The sequence below is a fragment of the Phyllopteryx taeniolatus genome, chromosome 18, assembly GCF_024500385.1.
Source record: "Phyllopteryx taeniolatus isolate TA_2022b chromosome 18, UOR_Ptae_1.2, whole genome shotgun sequence".
Taxonomy (NCBI): domain Eukaryota; kingdom Metazoa; phylum Chordata; class Actinopteri; order Syngnathiformes; family Syngnathidae; genus Phyllopteryx; species Phyllopteryx taeniolatus.
In genome coordinates this window covers 2,017,835-2,039,692 of record NC_084519.1, presented here as the reverse complement: position 1 = coordinate 2,039,692, position 21,858 = coordinate 2,017,835, and the positions used below count along the sequence as shown (strand labels likewise).

General features: G+C 42.3%; 3 protein-coding genes across 4 annotated transcripts in view; all 3 read left to right on the top strand.

Annotated features, from left to right (window-relative positions):
• Positions 1 to 791, top strand: part of mcm9 (minichromosome maintenance 9 homologous recombination repair factor) — a 138,078-nt gene extending 137,287 nt beyond the window's left edge. The window contains exon 16 of the mRNA XM_061754050.1: positions 680 to 791. The gene's annotated coding sequence lies outside the window, so the exon portion shown is untranslated. The remainder of the gene's footprint in view (positions 1 to 679) is intronic.
• LOC133468302 (gap junction Cx32.2 protein-like) overlaps positions 1 to 2,624 on the top strand; it is a 69,418-nt gene extending 66,794 nt beyond the window's left edge. Inside the window, exon 2 of the mRNA XM_061754053.1 lies at positions 680 to 2,624. Coding sequence (XP_061610037.1) covers positions 680 to 1,420 — 741 coding nt within the window. The 3' untranslated portion in view covers positions 1,421 to 2,624. The remainder of the gene's footprint in view (positions 1 to 679) is intronic.
• An 895-nt stretch (positions 2,625 to 3,519) lies between these two features.
• On the top strand, positions 3,520 to 21,811 carry cep85l (centrosomal protein 85, like). Of its 2 annotated transcripts, none has more exons than XM_061753657.1 (12): positions 3,520 to 3,795; positions 8,114 to 8,275; positions 9,048 to 9,895; positions 10,096 to 10,181; positions 10,729 to 10,843; positions 10,945 to 11,100; positions 11,260 to 11,412; positions 15,212 to 15,366; positions 18,708 to 18,816; positions 18,904 to 18,954; positions 19,572 to 19,743; positions 20,255 to 21,811. In XM_061753657.1, the coding sequence occupies exons 1-12, from the start codon at positions 3,747 to 3,749 to the stop codon at positions 20,407 to 20,409; spliced, it is 2,211 nt and encodes a 736-aa protein (XP_061609641.1). In that variant the 5' UTR covers positions 3,520 to 3,746; the 3' UTR covers positions 20,410 to 21,811. The 2 variants fall into 2 exon arrangements, with proteins under 2 accessions (XP_061609641.1, XP_061609640.1); XM_061753656.1 differs by having other exon boundaries at positions 19,572 to 19,752.
• The last annotated feature ends 47 nt before the right edge of the window (positions 21,812 to 21,858 follow it).

The window sequence follows — 21,858 nt, the reverse complement described above, 5'->3', positions numbered from 1 at the left end:
TCTACCGAACAAAAGCATTACATACTGGAAGTGGAGATTGTATTATTTCATTAAAGTGGTGGGATTGACAGATAAACATTGTACAATGAATGTACAAATGATTATTTATTTTTTTTTGAATTACAACACGGTTCCAATAAAAGGTTGTTATATGAATATTGTATGTGGAGATGTTCATTTAATTGTAGACCCATTTAATACCGTGCATTCTTTTCCAGGCTTGTAAAGTTAAAGTGTGTGGCAAAGTTTAGTAATGTCCTGTATTCATTGAAAGGGTGTATTGTTGTAATATAGACTCTGTAGACCCAGCACAATATTCGATACAATATACCGTATATTCAAGTTGGGAAGAATTCCTTCATGAGGAAGGCAGGTGGACCTGAAGGATTAAAAAAAAAAAAAATGAATGGTTCATTTTATTTTGTGACGAGCAACGATCCAATTCAGGAAATGAGGAACGCGGAAAAGTATAAGATTCGAGGGGTAGCGAGGACGTAAGAGACAAAATGGATGCGAGACCAGTAACTGAATCATTCATTTTTTTCCTTGCCCGATTGCGGGGTTTCGATTTTTGGATATCGTCAATCATTGCCAATTGTGCGCCTGTGTGTCTTTACCCATTGGCTCTCATTAAATGTTTGACGCGCATCGTATAACTTGCTTGTATTTTCTCCCGCAGATCCGTGAGAGATCGGCTGCCATCATGGGGGAGTGGTCCTTCCTATCGGAGTTGTTGGACAAGGTCGAATCACACTCGACTGTATTTGGCAAGGTCTGGATGAGTGTTCTTTTCATTTTCAGAATCTTCATTCTCGCCGCTGGCGTGGATACAATATGGGGAGATGAACAAGCCAACATGGACTGCAACACCAGAAGCCCCGGCTGCAAAAATGCCTGCTATGATGCGTCCTTCCCCATATCTCATACACGCTTCTGGGTTCTCCAGATCCTCACTGTCTCAACACCTACTTTCATCTATCTGGGTCACGTCCTGCTTGTTATTCGCAAAGAGAATAAGCTCAGGAGACACCTGGAGCAAAAGCGGGACTCAAATCGGATAATCAAATCTCCTAAATATTCTGATGAACATGGCAAGGTGAAGCTGAAAGGCTTTTTGTTGGTCAGCTATATGATGCAGCTTCTGTTCAAGATCTTGCTGGAAGTGGCCTTCATTGTGGGTCAATACTTTATCTACGGCTTCATTCTCATGCCTGATAAGATTACGTTCCAAGGCGGAAGCTGTCAGACTGACACAAACTGCTTCATCAGTCGTCCGGCAGAAAAAACTGTGTTCATCATCTTCATGTTGGCGATGGCCGTCCTCTCCGTGGCGCTCAACATTGCTGAAATGTTGCATCTGATGACTTCAAAGATGTGCCGGAGGAAAAGGAGGAGCATTGGTTTAAATCTTACCGACTAAATTTGCCAAGTTAACAATAAGGCGGGTCAAAAAGCCACAAATAGAATTTCAGTTGGTTGTTTTTCATTGGATGCAATTTTTTTCTTTCCTTTTAAATACAACAGAAAACATGAAAAGTACAAAACAACGGGACCAAAAAAGTTCACTATATCGTTTAAGGACCCATATTTTGGTATTTTAGCCACGTCGTGCAAGACATGGATGGATGGATGGATGAAGGTTACGGTATGCTTGATTCACTTCTGACTTTTCAGAGAAGCCCAGTAAGGCAGCTCAAATTTGATTGAATTCACTTTGAGTTGACTCAGTCCTGCTCAAAATGGTGAAATGTGGGCGGCTGACTGAAAATGAAAGGTCCTCATTAAAGCATTTCATGAGGCTGATTGGTCTCTGTGACAGAAATGACAGGTGGTGTAATTTGTTAAGCACTATACATTTTAACATTTGATGTTCTCATACTTGTTCAAATTAACACTGATGATGATTTTGTAAGTGCATTCAATACAATGATTTGTAAATCATGTTGAACCTATATTTAATTGAGCACACTATAAAGACAAGTTATTTCATGTTCAAACCGATGAACTTTATTGTTTTTAGCAAATAATCATCAACTTGGAATTTTATGACTGCAACACGTTCCAAAAAAAGCTGGGGGTAACTTACACATCTGTGAAGGCACCATTCATGCTGAAAGGTACATACAGGTTTGGGAGAAACATGTGCTGCCATCCAAGCAACGTCTTTTTCATGGACGCCCCTGCTTATTTCACCAAGACAATGACAAACCACATTCTGCACGTGTTACAACAGCGTGGCTTTGTAGTAAAAGAGTGCGGGTACTAGACTGGCCTGCCTGCAGTCCAGACCTGTCTCCCATTGAAAATGTGTGGCGCATTATGAAGCGGAAAACACGACAACGGAGACCCCGGACTGTTGAACAGCCGAAGCTGTACATCAAGCAAGAATGGGAGAGAATTCCACCTACAAAGCTTTAACAGTTACTGTCCTCAGTTCCCAAACGTTTATTGAATGTTGTTCAAAGAAAAGGTGATGTAACACAGTGGTAAACATGAGCCTGTCCCAGTTTTTTTGGAACGTGTTTTTTTTTAAAATTCTAAGTTAATGATTATTTGCTAAAACAGTTTGAACATTAAATATCTTGTCTTTGTAGTGTATTCAATTAAATATAGGTTGAACATGATTTGCAAATCATTGTATTCTGTTCTTATTTATGTTTAACACATCGTCCCAACTTCATTGGAATTGGGGTTGTAGATCGATACACTAATCGGGGACAAATCATACATCTTTATGAGAACACTGTCAACTAAAATGGGCTTCCAAAGGGTCTGAGCCGGTGGTTCCCAAAATGCGTGTGGGGGACGAATGAATGAATGAAAACATAAATACAGCAAGGTTTTGGGAGTATGAGTTGTGCCATGATACGTTATCCTATCGAATTGGACTGCACCCAAAAGCAGACTGAAGCGGAGGGAGTAGATGAAAATGGTTTCTTTTGGGGGTAGCTCAGGGTTTGTATTTACAAGGCGAGATGGTGGCCCGTAGGAACAAGGAACGTGTAGGAAGGTGGAAGAGCTTGAGCTTACACACTAGCGCTGGCATATGAGAGTCAGCCTGTGTGCCACAAACGAGTGCGAATACTCTGGCGCTGGATCCCTGGGTCCACCCATTTTTGTGGAGAGGCAATTTTTCAACAATTCATTAATAGCAACGTTGAATGAATATTATAAAAAAATAAAAATTTTAAAAAGAAAAAATTAACTCTACATTGGACATAATTCCACAGTTCAGGTGCTTGAAAACAGTTCCACTTATTACAACCTGGAGTTTATGGCAGTTCACGTTTATTGTTTCCCACTGCGGAATCAGCTCATTGAATTGAAACGGGGGGGGGGGGGCAAGACTCTCACTACTTACAACCATTCAGCGTAATGGTGAGTTGTATTATTTATTTTATGCGAAATAGTTAAAACATTTCTTTATGTGAAAACAGTCCGTGTCGCAAAAAAAAACAAAACAAAAAAAAAAAAAAAAAAAAACGAGAAGACAGCGTGGAGGGTGTCGATGACGTCACTTCCACTCCGTTCGCACCGGACGTCATCCAGTAGTCGAGAAAGAAGCCGTTACTTGAAAATGTCTCGAGACAAATGACATCCACTTTGAGCCCAAAGGCACTGTATCGCCCGAAAACGTGTTGAAATCCCTCACTTGGCCTCCTTTATTCCATTGTGGCTTTTTTCTCCTTTTCCGACCGCAAAGCTCTTTTTCCGGCTCTTATGTAAAACATCTTTAACGCTGCCCAATGTGGAACAGAGGTGATCCGGACGATGGATACGATTCTCACAAAACAGGTGAGATTGATTGTAATTCTGTGACTGAATCTTCCTTGACATTGCGACTCGCTGCTCGAGAGATGCGTTAGTGGTCGACTATTCGACGCTTGATAATATAAAAGGCCGAAATGGAGCGGCTAAAACAGCCGACGAGAATTTTACGTCACTGCGTTGGCAACAAGACTGCACGAATACGTCGCGTGGCGGAGAGAAGCCTATCTATCTATCTATCTATCTATATATCTATCTATCTATCTATCTATCTATCTATCTATCTATCTATCTATCTATCTATCTATCTATCTATCTATCTATCTGTCTATCTGTCTGTCTGTCCACCTAGCTAGCAAGCTATGATATACATTGCATTATAAAAAGTACACAGCCTGTACGACTCAATTTAATATATATATATACATATATATCCATCCATCCATCCATCCATTTTCTACCGCTTATCCGAGGTCGGGTCGCGGGGGCAGTAGCTTTAGCAGGGAGGCCCAGACTTCCCTCTCCCCAGCCACTTCATCCTGCTCTTCCGGCGGGATCCCGAGGCGCTCACAGGCCAGCCGAGAGAGGTGGTCTCTCCAGCGTGTCGGACGTGCCCGGAACACCTCACCGGGGAGGCATCCGAATCAGATACCCCAGCCACCTCATCTGGCTCCTCTCGATGTGAAGGAGCAGCTGCTCTACTCTGAGATCCTCCCGGATGACCGAGCCTCTCACCCTATCTCTAAGTGAGAGCCCGGACACCCTGGTTAGAAAACTCATTTCGGCCTCTTGTATCCGGGATCTTGTTCTTTCGGTCACGACCCACAGCTCGTGACCATAGGTGAGGGTAGGAACGTAGATCGACCAGTAAATTGAGAGCCTCGCCTTTCGGCTTAGCTCCTTCTTTACCAGAACGGATCGATACAAAGTCAGCATCACTGCAGACGCCGCACCGATCCGCCTGTCGATCTCCCGTTCCATTCTTCCCTCACTCGTGAACAAGACCCCAAGATACTTGAACTCCTCCACTTGGGGCAGGATCTCATCCCCGACCTGGAGAGGGCACGCCACCCTTTTCCGACTGAGGACCATGGTCTCAGATTTGGAGGTGCTGATTCTCATCCCAGCCGCTTCACACTCTGCTGCGAACTGCTCCAATGAGAGTTGGAGGTCACGGCTTGATGAAGCCAACAGAACCACATCATCAGCAAAAAGCAGAGATGCAATACTGAGGCCACCAAACCGGACCCCCTCTACGCCTCGGCTGCGCCTAGAAATTCTGTCCATAAAAGTTATGAACAGAATCTGTGACAAAGGGCAGCCTTGGCGGAGTCCAACCCTCACCGGAAACGAGTCCGACTTACTGCCGGATATGCGGACCAAACTCTGACTCCGGTCGTACAGGGACCGAACAGCCCGTATCAGGGGGTTCGTTACCCCATACTCCCGAAGCACCCCCCACAAGACCCCCCGAGAAACGCTGTCGAACGCCTTCTCCAAGTCCACAAAACACATGGTTTTGGTGAACTCCCATGCACCCTCGAGGACCCTGCCGAGGGTGTAGAGCTGGTGCACTGTTCCACGGCCAGGACGAAAACCACACTGCTCCTCCTGAATCTGAGATTCAACTTCCCGACGGACCCTCCTCTCCAGCACCCCTGAATAGACCTTACCAGGGAGGCTGAGGAGTGTGATCCCCCTGTAGTTGGAACACACCCTCCAGTCCCCCTTCTTAAAAAGGGGGACCACCACCCCAGTCAGCCAATCCAGAGGCACTGTCCCCGATGTCCACGCGATGTTGCAGAGGCGTGTCAACCAGGACAGCCCTACAACATCCAGAGCCTTGAGGAACTCCGGGCGAATCTCATCCACCCCTGGGGCCTTTCCACCGAGGAGCTTTTTAACAACCTCGGTGACCTCAAACCCAGAGATAGGAGAGCCCGCCTCAGAGAACCCAGACTCTGCTCCCTCATGGGAAGGCGTGTCGGTGGAATTGAGGAGGTCTTCGAAGTATTCTCCCCACCGGCTCACAACGTCCCGAGTCGAGGTCAGCAGCGCCCCATCCCCACTATACACAGTGTTGATGGTGCACTGCTTCCCCCTCCTGAGACACCGGATGGTGGACCAGAATTTCCTCGAAGCCGTCCGGAAGTCTTTCTCCATGGCCTCACCGAACTCCTCCCATGCCCGAGTTTTTGCTTCAGCGACCACCAAAGCTGCATTCCGCTTGGCCAGCCGGTACCCATCAGCTGCCTAAGGAGTCCCACATGCCAAAAAGGCCCGATAGGACTCCTTCTTCAGCTTGACGGCATCCCTCACCGTTTGTGTCCACCAACGGGTTCGGGGATTGCCACCACGACAGGCACCAACCACCTTAGGGCCACAGCTCCGGTCGGCCGCCTCAGCAATGGAGGCGCGGAACATGGTCCACTCGGACTCGATGTCCCTGCAACATGAGCAAAGTTCTGTCGGAGGTGGAAGTTGAAACTCCTTCTGACAGGGGATTCCGCCAGACTTTCCCAGCAGATCCTCACAATACGTTTGGGCCTGCCACGTCGGACCGGCATCTTCCCCCACCATCGGAGCAAACTCACCACCAGGTGGTGATCAGTTGACAGCTCCGCTCCTCTCTTTACCCGAGTGTCCAAGACATGCGGCCGCGAGTCCGATGACACGACCACAAAGTCAATCATCATCATGGTGTTTGTTATGGACAATCCGTAATGAGCACAGAAGTCCAATAACAGACCACCGCTCGGGTTCTGATCGGGGGGACCGTTCCTCCCAATCACGCCCTTCCAGGTCTCACTGTCATTGCCCACGTGAGCATTGAAATCCCCCAGCAGAACGATGGAGTCCCCAGCGAGGAGCGCTCTCCAGCACCCCCTCCAAGGACTCCAAAATGGGTGGGTACTCTGAACTGCTGTTTGGTGCATAGGCACAAACAACAGTCAGAACCCGTCCCCCCACCCGAAGGCGGAGAGAGGCTACCCTCTCGTCCACCGGGGTGAACTCCAACGTACAGGCGCCGAGCCGGGGAGCAATAAGTATACCCACACCTGCTCGGCGCCTCTCACCGTGGGCAACTCCAGAGTGGAAGAGAGTCCAACCCCTCTCGAGAGGACTGGTACCAGAGCCCAAGCTGTGTGTGGAGGCAAGTCCGACGATATCTAGTCGGAACTTCTCGACCTCACACACCAGCTCGGGCTCCTTCCCTGCCAGAGAGGTGACATTCCACGTCCCTAGAGCCAGCTTCTGTAGCCGGGGTTCAACTCTGGTAAATGTGCCTTGTCATTATTGGCGACCAGTCCAAGGTGTACCCCACCTCTCGCCCTAAATCAGCTGGGATAGAGAACATCCATCCATTTTCTCTACCGCTTATCATCACTAGGGTCGCGGGCATACTGGAGCCTATCAGCCATAGAAAATGGATGCATGAATATAAACATTTAAAAGAATAAATGTTTGCATCACGGCAAAATATGCAACTATATCACTTTGCTCACTGCAGCTAAGTCGATATTGCATATGACAATCTGTTTTCAATTGCATTAGCAGGATTAGTTAAAGGTTAAAACAATAGCAAATTAAATACAAGCTATTTTATGAAAGTTGACTGAAATTTTTTAGAAACATGTATTTATTGATTTTGTTTTAACAAATCACATCAAATCAGATGACAGAAATTTGACAAAACTGTGGTTTGATCATCACAAAAAATCAATTCACCGAGACTCGTAGATCGCCTTTGTAGAATTTTCATTTGAGTCACGGGCTCTTGTGAAAAAGCGCTGCTGTGCTGTCAAAACAGCTTCCAGTGGCTTCAGTTTTTCGGCGCGTTTGTTCGCCGTTAGCTTGTCGTAGTGAGCGTGTTTCGTCTGGTAGTGCCTATTAATATTAAATTCTTTGAAAACAGCCACAGTCTCTTGGCAAATTAGGCAGACACAGTTAGTTGTTTCGTATGTCAGTGAAAAAATCCACTAGTCCTGGACACGGCGGCCCTCGTTGTCAACTTTCCTCTATTTAGTTGCAGTTGTTGTTTAGAAATGGGCTAAAAACATACCACAGGGGTCACGTGACGAGAGTGCGGCCACTCTCTGGTGAAATATAAAATGGCTTTTTTTTTTTGTATGTTTGTATTGTTTACTGCGGTAAACTGTGCTGGCGGGCCACAAATTATTGATTTTATGACATGATGCTTCGGGCCGGAGGTAATTTGGCCCGCGGGCCGGACTTTGGGCATGCCTGGGATGAGCGGTACAGAAAATGGATGGATGGATGGATGTCTACATCACAATTCATACTAAATAATAGGGACCCTTACTACAATTGTTGACTTTTTAAGGTTCAAGTAGCGGTGGCTCTTCTCGGCGGGTCGCTAGCAATGAATCAACCTGGCACAGCAAGCAGTCTGGACCTGGGAACAGCATCTTTGGACGTAGACTCAGTGCTGTGTCAGACAGCGGTGACACCGGCATTGGCACCTACTGCTCTGATAGCGTGGAAGGTAGGATGACACTTTGAGTGTACATCACCGTTTGCATGAACGCCACAGCAATTTGGGGCATTCAGTGGCTTCTTTGATTTGCTTTTTCTGTGCCACGATGATTCAATCGGTTGTTTGTGGTAGCCATCGACATGCCTGTCCCTGCATATTTGACCAGCCTAAGAAGGAAAAAAAACCAAGATGTATTGGTTTCTTTTCTTTTGCAATATAGTTATGGTCAGAACTGTGGGAAGCGCCTTCAAAAAGCTCAAAAAAGGTCTTTCCCAAACTGTTCCAACATAGTTTGGAATCGTTCAATTAATAGTCAAAACATTTTTTGTAAGCTAGGGAATGATGGCATCGGGAAAATACAATTACCATTTCCACCAAATACTACGGTGTTGTTAAGTTCTGTACACCAAGATGTAAGGGTGCTGTATTAGTCACATTTACAAAGTGCAGCAAGACTTTGTTCTCTGCGATGGATTTATCCTCGTTGGCATATAGCAAGGACCCAGGGACCAAATTCAGATCTTGTGCCAGTCCCTTAGTCAAGGCTGGAAGTGAAACCTCACATTTATTTTATTACATTTTAAAAAATTAGTCTTGTATTTGCTATTCTTTTATTTGTGTGGCTCATATGCAATTTGATCCCAAGGACACTTTGACATGCAGACAGTCATAGGGTCACTGGACGACCCGCTCTACCTACTGAGCCAAAGCCGCCCACGAATTACGTGCTTGATGATCAGTATTTGTTATCAATACTCCCTTTCCTCTTTCCATCCTTAAGATGACTCCTGTTCAAGCACCACACCATCTCTCCAGCCACGGTCTCGACGTCACTCTAGTCAGGAGGATGGGCTTGGCGGCAGTGTCCCTATTGTCCATGTCAATAAAACTCCTTCCACATCATCATACAGCAGTCTGAAAATGATAGCCTCACCCAGCAGCACTGATCATCGGAGCAAGTCTTGCCTGCTGACCCTTCCAGCCACATCTCCCCTTAGTGCACCAACTAGTGTTGACATGAAGGACCAGCAGCCCATCAGGAGGTGCTCATCTCTCACCAAGTTGTCATCTGGTGTTGAAAAGAACTCCCGAAAGACATCAGTCCACCAACACAGAACAGATTCACATGGCTCCCTGGACAGGGGTCTGCGCTATGGCTACAAAAAAGAACCCCGTGGTTTAAATAGGGACCTTTATTTACCTGTCTCTCCCTCCCTGCTCTGTCATAGCTTATTACAGCGTTCTCCTGGAGGTGGTTCCTCCTATTGGAGCAAATATAGCAGTAGATCTGGTTTGGAAACAGACCTATCCCTGTCCTCAACTCTATCTTCACCCATTAAACACAGCAGTTTGGACATGAACTATAGTAGTTTAGCAGAGGCTAAACTGGCTCTGGGAGGTGATCAGGTTCATGGCCTCAGTTTATCTAAGCTAGCAGACTCACCACTCGCACACCCGGTTGACAGAGACTCTCCAATTCAGCCAGCCATCCGCACACAAATGTGGCTGACAGAGCAGATGGAATACAGCTCTAAAGCAGACCACGGAGCAGAACCTGGGCAGATAGTTGGTACTGAAATAAAGGTCTGTGGTGGAGATGGACCATCATTTGAACAAGGCATCAACCAGGTAAGAGCAATTGTCGCCTCTTGGGATACACTGGAAGAGATGCTGCATCCTCTATCAAAGTTTTTTTTTTTTCCCCCCAAATTTGAGACTTGTTTTCCCTCACTGCTGAACTAATCATAACCTAAAGGGGACAATGAAGTGTCTGCACCATTTTTGCATGCCATTGTATCGTGAAAACATACCTGCTCGTACATTTGCAGATGTTGCAGGGGACGTCCCATTATGTCAACACCCTGGTGAAGGTTAAAGAGGGGATGCTGAGACAAAGAGAGCTGGAAATTGATAGGTAAATAGTGACCACCGTCCACACTCGACATCTTCTATACAGCTTATCCTCTCTAGGGTCATGGATATTTTGCAGCCTATACCAGGTGACTTTGCTTTGCGCGAGAGGTGGGATACACACTGGACTGGTCACCAGTCAATCGCAGGGCACATTTGACTAACAACCCTTCATACTCCCATCCAATGGCAATTTAGAGGCTTCAATTAACCTAACATGCATGTTTTAGGAATGTGAGGGGACACTGAAGTACCTGCAGAAAACTCACACAAGCACGGGGAAAACGTGCCAACTCCAGACGGGAAGGCCAGAGCCTAAATTCAAACCGCAGCCTCGGAAAAGCGAGACGGCTCTATTGAAAACAACCAAATTTGAACCATTATGTCAGGCGAAGATTGACAATAACAAATGTATTGTAAAGTATGGGGAGCATGTAAATAGAGTTTCTGTTCTACTGAATGAGTAGAAAATAGCACACCATTTACACATTTGCCAAGATGTTATTGGTACACTGTAGGTAAAGAGGAGAATAAAGTTTTGTCTCTTCCAGACAGAAGCAACAAATGCTGCAGCTCCATGCCCGCATTAGAGAAAATGAGCTGAGAGCCCAGCAGGTGCTCCACAGTCAGAGGTGGTTTGAAGATCCTCAAATCCTGAAGATGAAGGTATTGCTTGACTGTCGGTCATAAATATTAATCCGGAGATACTTATTTGACACCGTGACCGAGATATGCTCTTTGTGGTAACAATTGTGGTTGCCCAATAGGATTCAGTGAAGGAAGTTCCATCTGATCGACTGTGTTGCGATGAAGAACTCAGCAGGAAGCTGGCAGTGTCCGAGTTGGAAGTACTTCACCTCAACGAGCTGTACAAGCAAGCTGCTCAGAAATATACTGAAGATCTGAGGAAACTGGAGGAAAAGGTAGTGCAACCTGTCAATTTGGAACCACACATTCAGAACAACACGAAGAAAAACTGTGCTTGTATTAGAAGCTTTTTTGTTTGCCGTCAAATGTGACTTCGGCGAGGCTATTAGGCTTTTTCAGTATTTTTCTTCACAGAAATATGTCTCTGTGACCAGATAAAGACAAGGGATCGCTATATCAGCAGTCTGAAAAAGAAATGCCAGCGGGAGAGCGAACAGAACCATGAAAAACAGCAACGCATCGAAACTCTGGAGAAGTACCTTGCTGACCTTCCAACACTGGGTGAGGTGCAAGTCCAGGCCCTACAGGTACATGCACTCACACTCAAACACACACACACACACACACCTTGAACCTTAAAAAAAACCCTACCTTTTTCAACTTCTTTCATTAGCTATTGTTTCAAACATTTACAATACCAAACATTGGTACAACCAGATCAAAAAACAGCAACATCATTCATCCCACAAGGAAACAAAAAGACCCAAAAAGGGAACAGATATGTCATCTCCATATTTCAATTCTATTTTCTATCAATTCAAGTGTATTGCTTTTTTTCTTATATGACAGTTGTATTTAAACATATAAATTGTCCTGTTCGGCTGTTAGGTCAAGCAGAATGGCGAATCTGTATCCCTTTTATGCCGGAACAGTTTTTAAGACCTTCACTGCGAGCCGTTTCCTGAGCAGGGAACCCCTAGACTACTAGACATTTTTGAGCAATTTCACCGATTTTTCAAGCCCCACAGATTGTTGTGTACAATGACGATGTAAACGCCAAAATGAAAGATCAGACTCTCTTCTTTTGTCAGAAAAAAGGTTTGTCTGGAGCTTATACCATTCTTTAGTAATCAGCAGTCAAATAGAGGCTACTTTCACCCAAATCTGTTTCTGAAGGAAACAGCCTTTTTGTGAAAGCAGACACACCAAGCACAACAATGACTTTGACACCACTATTTTTTTTTCTTTCGTGAAAATCTCAAACATCTGAACATAAACAACACTGGGAAAGTACTTTTGACAGAAAAATAAGTGTAACTACGTACAGAATTTACATTAGACAAAAATGCATGAACAAATGGGGCTCCCACACTTGTACTTTTTTTCCTCCTAATTCTCCTCCTCTACTGTTTGTTTAATAGTCCAGGTTTTTATTACCTTGCGCATAAAATCTAGCAAAGTTCATTAGCATTAGAATGACCTAATTCTATTTTTCTTATTTTTTTTAATAAAAATGTATTACGACAGAATATAATGTTTGAAATCATTTCAATGTGGTCTTAAATGGAATCATTGAGGACAATTTATTTGAAGTAAGGTTTTCATTTTTATTGTGGCTATTCTTCCCAGTAGTAATAGGCAAGTTATTCCAGCGTCTTCAATCAGATGAGATTTTTTCCAGAAGTGGTGTGTAATTTAGATTGGTTAGCTCTGTGAATTTTGACGAAATATTAATACCTACATACTTGGTGTTTCCTATCGGAATGGGGTAGTCTGGGATTTGAGCTGCAGGATTCCATGTGTTTGCAGTTATTGGGAGCTTGGTTGATTGATTTATTTTTTTTCCTTTTCCAGTTGATATTTGTGAAAATATTTTAATGAGATTGAAGACTGCATGAAGAGAAGACGGGTTCCTGTAAATAAAGAAGAATATCATCAGCATACAGATTGATTTTGTGTTCTGTCACTAGCGAGCAGGTACTGTAATATTAGCATTCTGACGTATGGCGGTAGCAGGAGGTTAGATCAATATTGCAAATAGCATTGTTGAAAGTGGATATCCTTGTCTGGTTCCTCGTTGTAAAGTAAAACTTTGTGATATAATCCTATTTGTGGTGACTGTCGCTTTCGGCGAATTGTATAATGTTGGTGTCCAATGTATAAATGAGTCTCCAAAGCCAAATTTGCGAAAGTACTGCAAACAGGAAAGCCCAGTTAACTTTATCGAAAGCTTTCTCTGCATCAAGTGACATGATGATTGCATTTCAATTTTTACGCTGTGACATGCTTATTCAATTTAACAGATGTCTGACATTATTTGTGGAACTTTTACCTTTAATGAAACCTGTCTGGTCATAGTGGATTATCGACGGGAGTATCTTTTCAAGTCTCGCTGCGAGAACCTTCGAGATAATCTCGATATCTACATTAATCAGTGATAAAGACCGTTAATTAGCCGGGAGAGTGGGGTCTTTACCTGACTTTAGTAATAATTTAATTGAGGCTGTGTTCAAATGGCTAGTTATTTGTCCTTTATCATTTATCTCCTGGACTGTTCTGAAAAACAAGGGCACTGGTCGTGGCCAGAAATGTTTAATGAATTCAACGGAGATTCCATCCGGGCCAGGCGCGCTTCCCAATTGCATATTTTTTTTAATGCGTTATGTAATTCTGTGATGGTTAAAGGAACATCAAGCCTGCCTTTAATTTCTGTATTTAACTAAGGAATGTTTAGATCCTTACTAAAATTCGAGTCAATGAGGCATTTTTCGTCTGACTCAATAAGGTGCTTTTCTTGTAATAGGAGAAGGTCTGTTTTAATTTTGGTGATATAATCCATAATCTTAATTCTCTTTGCCTGCGATCGAATGCCATTGACATTCCATGACACAAAAGTTAAGTGTGACATATAATGGGTGCGTGTATAGTAATTTTAAATAGATTGGGTGCTGTGTATTCTTTGTTGTTGTTTTTTGGACAGTTTTCGGGAGATTTTTTTTGTATTGTGTTGACAGAGGGTGATAACGGTGCTATATTTAAGTACAACAAAGACAGGGTACATAGAAGGGTAGAAAACAAACGTTAGTGACAAGGGGATAATATAGTGTGTGGTGGTGGTTTGTAGTGCACAAGGAAAAAGGAAAAAGAAATTCAGTCTTGTAATAGCTGCTTTTCCAAGTCTATGCAAGGGCCACCGCCATCTTTTCCGTCTTCGGAAATCCCGCAATCTCTCGCGTTGTCACAGCATGCTCATCCCCATCAGCATTCATCTATTTTGGCTTTTTTTAAAAATAATAAATATATTCGGGAATATTTTAATATTTTCTCATACTTACTTTATAACTGTCTCACGATTGCGTTCCTTAATTTGTTTTCCTCTTGACCACTGATTCGCAAAGTGTGGTACCTGTGCTCCCTCCGGTGGTACATGGAAGAATGACTGCCCAATTACAGTTTAGTTGTATTCAATTTTTAGGTTACGTTTTAGAATTACATTTTAATTGATATAATTAGTTGTTTTTTTTCCTTCAGTGTTAATGTTCAAACTGCATAATGTTACAGTGGCTTATAATAATATTAAATAGACTTTTTAGGAGTATTAACTACACTACCGACGACACTACTGTGTTTTAATGTTAGTCATGATGCTACTTGTATTTGTACTATATTTTTTTTAGGTGATACTAAAAAGTTGGAGGACCACTGCTCTAGTCCATTTCACAAGGGTCACCCCACAAACTGAAATGTGCGTGCTTTGTCTCCTTGTGTTGTAATTAGCTGTCTGGAATAATAATAATTCACACGAGTATTGATAAAAAGTACATTCTTTATTGCTTTAAACAAGATTATACCGTGTTTTACCAGGAATTCCAATATGTTTCCAATTTAAATTATGCAGCACAATTCTCAGGGTACATATTTGCACTCTTCAGTCACTTCATATTCACAAACTGTATCTTATTGTCTGGAGTTTTTTGTTGGCTCAAATAAGAGATTCCAAACTGTGGTACAGAGTGCGCAAGATTAAAAGCTAAATTGCGGCTTGTTATAATAATTCCAGTTTTACATTTTTTTTTTGTGTGTGTGTGTCATTTTTTTCGTAAATGAAAATATTAAACATGAAAATGTACTTTATAAAGCTTTTGTATTATTAACTCAAAAAGCATCAAAACGATTTATTAAAAAAGAAATAATGGTACCCAAACTGCACTTCCTATTGTCTTCTATCATGTAAGATAATCTCTCTCTCAACCAATGTGTGGTTTAAAACGTTCCGCAATTTTATTGTGACATTTTCTCCCAGTTGCCATTTGAAAATGTACACAATTTACATCCACGTAGCGCTGTAGGCACATTGTGTTATTTGTTTCCTCTGTGTGCGCTTAGCTGGAAGAGGTGCAGCTGAGAGCTCAGGAGCTGGACAAAACAGTGTCTCACTTACAGAAAAACCTGGACGACGGCTGTGCTTTGTTGAAGGAGAAAGATGTCAAGATTGAGACACAAGAGAGGAGGGAGAAGGAGCTGATTGCATCCGTGCACAGGTACTATTCTACAGTGCTTGGTGAGAGGAAAATACATTTTGCGCTCTAATTTTCTGTGTTTGTAGGTTGCAAAGGGATGGAAACGTATGTGAGCCCTTTGGAATTTCTTGCATTTCTGCATAAATTGGTCATAAAATGTGGTCCGATCTTCATCGAAATCACAAAAAAATAAACCGTCTGCTTAAATGAATACAGCACAAACATTCACAGGAGAGGAAGGAAAAAAAAAAAGTCAACCTCTGGGCTATGGATTCCCCAAGAACTAATCAGCAGAGCAGAGTAAGGTGTGAGCCATTCTGAGCCCACCAGGAGTCCAATCAAGGTTGGAAATGTCTCCTGTCAAAAAGCATTGCTTGATGTGGACACTGCCTTGCTCAAAACAGCTCTCAGGACGCCTATTATTAAGAATTGTTGACGTATATAAATCTGGAACAGGTTACAAAAGTATCTCAGTCTTGATGTTCATCAGTCCATGGGTAGACAAACTGTCTATAAATGGAGGAAGTTCACCACCTGTCGCTTCTCTTTCAAGGAGTGGCAACTGCAAAGACAATGAATTGCAAGAGCGCGGCGCAGAATGTTCAATGAGGTCAAAAATAACCCTAGAGTGTCAACAGAAATCACTGGCATATGCCAACATCTTTGTTTTGATTGACAAGTTTCTAATTCTTTTTTTAATTGTTCCCAGAAGAACCTGTGGCCATCTGTCCAAAAGTTGAAGCTCAAAAGAGGATGGGTGTTGCTACAGATAATGACCCAAAACACAGAAACAAATAAAAACAGAATGGCTTCAGAAGAAGAAAATACATGTTCTGGAATAGCCCAGTTAAAGTCCTGACCTCAACCCAATGGAGATGCTGTGTCATGATATTCACACCAGACATCAAAGGAATCTTGCTGAACTGCAACAGTTTTGTAAAGAGGAATGGTCCAAAAGTCATCCTGATGGTTTGCACGTTTGATCTGCAACAACAGGAGACATTTGGTTGAGGTTATTGCTGCCAAAGGAGGGTCACCCAGTTATTAAATCTAAGGGTTCACTTACGTTTTCCTCCCTCTCCTGTGAATGTTAACATGTTATGAAAAGTGTTGGGCATCGTTTGAACCTGAGCGATTCCGGTCCCGATTCCGGTTCCAAACGATTCTCGGTTCCAATTCTTTTAGGGGGCTGGGTCAAAAAAGTTTGCATGGTTTAAATAAAGGGTGTCAAAATTATGAAGGTCCATTTTCTTAGCAGCCTGCAGCATAGACTAAAATGAACATTTGACTCGGGGTTCTTTGTAACCAGTATCAATATCAAGCCTAATGCTGTAATTTCTCGTGTATAATGCGCACCCGTGTATAATACGGACCCCCAAAGTTGACCTAAAAAATCTGGTAAACCCTTCTACCCATGTATAATGCATTTTTATAATGGATGAGTTTGCTTCTACCCATATGATGAAAACATGATTATCTGTATTTTGTTAGTTTTTCAAGTAATTATTCTGAACTTAAGCACTTTATTGGAACATGTGATACTTTTTTAATTGCTCTTATTTTGAAATTCACAGCCCTACTTTTATTTAGTAAATTAGAAAACACACAGTTGTCCTCATATGTTTGATTACCCGGGCAGAATTTGTAAGATGGGTACAATTCTTTCAAGAAAACATGAAGGGCCAGGTGAAACACATTTTGTTTTATTTTAATGGGATTCAAATTAAACTGTTAAGCATTTCAGAAAAGCATTATCATCAAACAAAACATATCCATGAAGAAATTAATGATGATTGTTGTTCAGTCGTCAGTCGTATTTATAAAAAAAAAAAAAAAAAAAAAAAGTCACAAATTTTGCCAGGGTATGTAAACTTATAAGCACAACTGTACATATTATTCAGTCATGCGTACCCCTGTCATATTGGAATGAAAGTGGAGGCTACACCTTTTCCATAACCTCTAGGTGGCGCTGGCATATTACAATGAACGTGTACCAATTTTTACATAATCTCTAGATGGCGGGATACATTTATAAAATGGGAAAGTTTTTTTTCATTTCCCCTATACCCATGTATAATGTCCACCATTGATTTTTTTAAAAAAATTCTTTGGGGGAAAAAATGCGGATTATACACGAGAAATTACCGTACCGAAAAGGCAGTGTGTGTGGAACTAACCCGATTCAATTAATGTTTCAGTTAAAAGTTAAAATAGCATTGTTATAATCGTTGTTTGGGACTGTTTTGTCACGTGAAATGGTTTATGTGGAAGTTTTAACTTGACTTCCTGTTTTAAGCTTGTAGCCTTTTATTTTGAAGGGAACGCACAATTTGTGTAATTCTGTTGTGCGTTTAGTTTTATGGTAAACTCCAAGTGGGGTATGTCATTAAATAACAGAATAAAAGATACATGCGGGTACATTTACAATGCAGGAACTTGCATACAGAACCTACGCCACGGCACGTTTATCATTTTTCTTCAGTTATAACGTTTTTATGATCGCGAGAAGCCTGGATATAATATCCAGCGGGATTTATTTATTTATTTTTTTTAACATTTTATTTTATCCGTTTTATTTTTCTGTTTTTAGCCCCCCGGACGTTTTTTCTCCCCCAAATTACAAAATCTAAGAATGTAAAGAATCTCATTCTTAAGCAGTATAGAAAATGGAATTGGGAAAATGTTATTAATTCCCATCCCTAGTCGTGTGGTATAGACTCTTTGTTTATTCTTGTGATTTAGATGAAGATCAAACGCACCGTGCAAACAGTACTCTTGAGAATTTTTGGCTACTCTGAGATTAACAGAGGGTGACTCCTCATTGCACAACAGGAACTGCCTCAGATGTACTCTTATTCAAGTTTGTTGGTTTATTTATTTTTGTTAACGTGGCTTTGCTCCGAATAAATAAAATGCCTTTGCATGTACCGTACCAAAAAAGTTAAAGCTGTTCAAAAAAAAAAACAAATAGCAGCATGTGCATTTTTCTGTCCAAATGCAAACATTTACTGTGGAAAGTAAAGCTTTTCAAGCTTCTTCTGTCATATAGTAAATGTTTTATAAATGCAGATACTGCTTTTTTTTTTGGACAGTTTAATATTCTCTTTTCTTCCCCTTTATGTTAAGGAATAACTGGTATACATTTTCTTCATGGTTTGGTATATAACGTACAGTGTTCCCAATGCATTTTCTGCATTTGAAATAAAAGCCATTATAAGGATTTAAAGCTTCACTCACTTTTTTTTTTTTTTTTGAAACACACACTATTATTATTGTTTGAACACAACGATAGTCTTAGTCCCTTCATTTTGAATTTGCTAACAGCTGTTCCTATCTGTGGCTCCCCATTTTGTTGCGCTCAGGTTGCAGCAGAAGGTGCAGAGGTGTTTGCAGGATGGCGTGAGGTTGGACCTGAAGCATCTTGAGGTGGAAAACTCTCACCTCCTGGAGAAACAAGACCACAGCAGTAAGGTACGGTTTGGAGCCGAGCACACCGACGCTCAAATACAGGCGCACGCACGAAACGGTCATTAACGTCTTCTCTTTGCTCCCCGCCAGCTAATTGAACATCAGAAAGTACAGATTGAGAGACTCGGCTCACAACTGAAGGTATGCTACTGAGTAACTGTTGAGTGACTTCCATCAGAGCATGATCGTCAAATCAAATAAAAGTGATTCAATAAATGAACGTGCAAGGCGGCACGATGGTTGACTGGTTAGCACATCTGCCGCACAGTAGATGTGCTAACCATCCCAAAAGACAAAACAACAACAACAGCTGCAATTTACGGCAAGGTGTTTTACCAAGTTAACAGTGGGATGAAATGTCTAAGTTTGGCCAAACAGAAGACTACCCTGCATGACAAAGCTGTTTTTTTTAAATTTAAATTTTTTCCCCCCGTAGTCTATGTAATGTAAACTTTGATTGGTGTGCGGTCATGTGTCCGCCTTGCACCGTTGGATTGGGTGAACAGGAGTCAAATGACACCGGTGGTAACATTAGATTGGTGCACACAGTGCCTGACGCGGAAGAACGGCGCCTTGTTGTTGTTCCTCCTTGAGACAACGGCAATGTTTTGTTTAGGCACGTCTTTGCAACTTTCATTATGTTAAAAGTTTACTATACAGCTTTATGACTAATCTATATCACGTACCACAAGTTTGACAGATGATTTGAGACCAGCGCTAGCTACACACGTGTTCCATTTGTGTCTGTCATTGAGAAGCGGGCACAGGTGGATAACTGGCTGCAGGACCATAGCCTGTCGAGTGTGGAGATGCCACAAGTGGGCCGACTCTTTCGGGAGCTGTCCCCGTGCCTGTTGGACCTGCAGGCTCTCCGCGGCATCCTGGCCCAGAGAGCTCAAGGGGAGGAGCTCAACTTGTCTCTGCTGCTGGGTATGACACGTATGTGGACGAGACGCAAACACACCCGTGACAACGGGCAGCGAGAGCTCTTCGCGTGCGCGGAGACGGGGGGGCTCTCTTCGGATTCTTGTTTTTGCTTTCGCGCTCTCTTTCACGCACAAGACTTTATCAATAAGTCTGGTTTGTTTTGAGTCCTCGTTGATCATTAAGAACAAAAGAAATGTTTTGGGTTGTTTTTGTCTAGTTCGACATGAAGGGGTTGAAATGTTGGCACAGCTCATTTTAGCACCTAAAGAAATAACTGGATACACCAAATTCACGTTTTTTTTTGGTTTTTTTTCGACTCACTTTTTTGGGAAAACCCCTGAATTCCTGCATGCAGATGACACAAAGTTGATAAAGGTGTTCATTTCATTTCAAAAGCTAAAGCAGATTTGAGTTTTTGTTTTCTGTCAGATGGCGAACAAACTGATCTATTGGCTTGAGGGAGGGACCGCCTACAAGAAGTCTCCCTGTAACCGAATTGTATGCGTCTGTGCAGCGTTGAATGTGTCTGCGGAGGAGAGCGAGGTCAGGGACGCGCTGGAAGAAGTTGGACCGCTGAAACCGCTTGAGGTCAGCCAGCTGAGGAAGGGCATCGATGAACTGAAGAAAAACATCGCCGAGTGCTACACCCACTACATGGTTGACAGCTGAGTCTACCCTCTTCCCCCCCCCCCCCCCCCCCCCCAATAGAACGCTTACTCGTTAAAATCCAGATAATTCAATTAATGCTATGGCTTGCTTTTAAGAGTTTTTTTTTTTCATTTCAGTGCACCCCATAGTGTGCAGTTATCGGACTGTTTTAAAGAAACAGTACACATTAGATTGTTTTTCTTTTAATGCACTTGCTCAAGAATTATGGCAACTTGAGGAAATTATGGGATGGAAGTATTATCACAACTGGCCATTATGCCTCTTTTTGTGTTGTCCCATTTCAATTGAGCAGTTTATTATTTTATAGTCCAAAAAATGTATGTGGCGATTTAATATTTTTTGGGATAGTTTTATATACATATGTAATTATATTAACTTGAAAGTACCACGTATATTCAACAATATCGATGGCTCACCATTAAGCTAATGCCCATGCATAATCTTTCCATATTTCCTTCCGTCCAGAAATTAGTTGAACTCAAATGTTTTATGAAGCCTCGTGAACAGTTAAATGAATCAAACATCAGAAGATTTCAATGTTTCAGCAGCTTATCAAACCTCAAAACAGCTATTTGCGCATGTATTGATGATCCATGTCAATTTTATTTTTTTGGGGGGATCCTGCCAAAGGAAACAACAAGGAAGTGTAGCTGCACTTGGTGTTATTCCTTGAACAAAAGCCAGTTTCATTATGATGAAATGTGTTTAGTAAGATAAGTTTATAACATTCCATATGATCATATTCAATGCATGTTTTTTTAATCATGCAGGAATCATACTGGAACTGAAACTAAAAATGGCAACTGTGTGTTTATATAGCCATTGAGATTGTGCATTTCTATTTTTTCACAATTTAAAACAGTTTCTGGGGGTCTTAAAGGTCATTTTTATCAAAACTTGGCAATATTGTCACGATATTTGGCGACTTTTTCCCCGAGACCCTTCTAGTAACTTATTTTAAGAGGATGGCAACAACGTTTTGCAGCGTTATTAGGAGCTATGCACCAGTCATGCCCGATCCACTTCATCTGGCTCCTCTCAATGCGGAGGAGCAGCGGTTCTACTCTTCTCACCCGATCTCTTAAGGGGAGATGCAGATGAAACTCATTTCGGCCATCTTGTTCTCTGGGTCACGACCCGCAGCTCGTGACCATAGGGACGTAGATCGACCGGTAAATTGAGGGCTTCGCCACAACGGACCGATCCGCCTCTCGATCACAAATGACTTGTGCTTGTGCAAAGAAAAGATTTACTTGGTTGTTTCACACTCCAACTATATGTATATACGTGCAATTTAAAAAAAAAAAAAAAGGTAGTAATAACATACCCCTTTGAAATACTGTTTCCAAAATGACAATTTCATTTTATTCCTCTTAATGACAAATAAAGCTATTTTTCCAAAGGCCTGGAATTATTACGACGGGTGCAATGTTGGGTTTTCCATTCGTA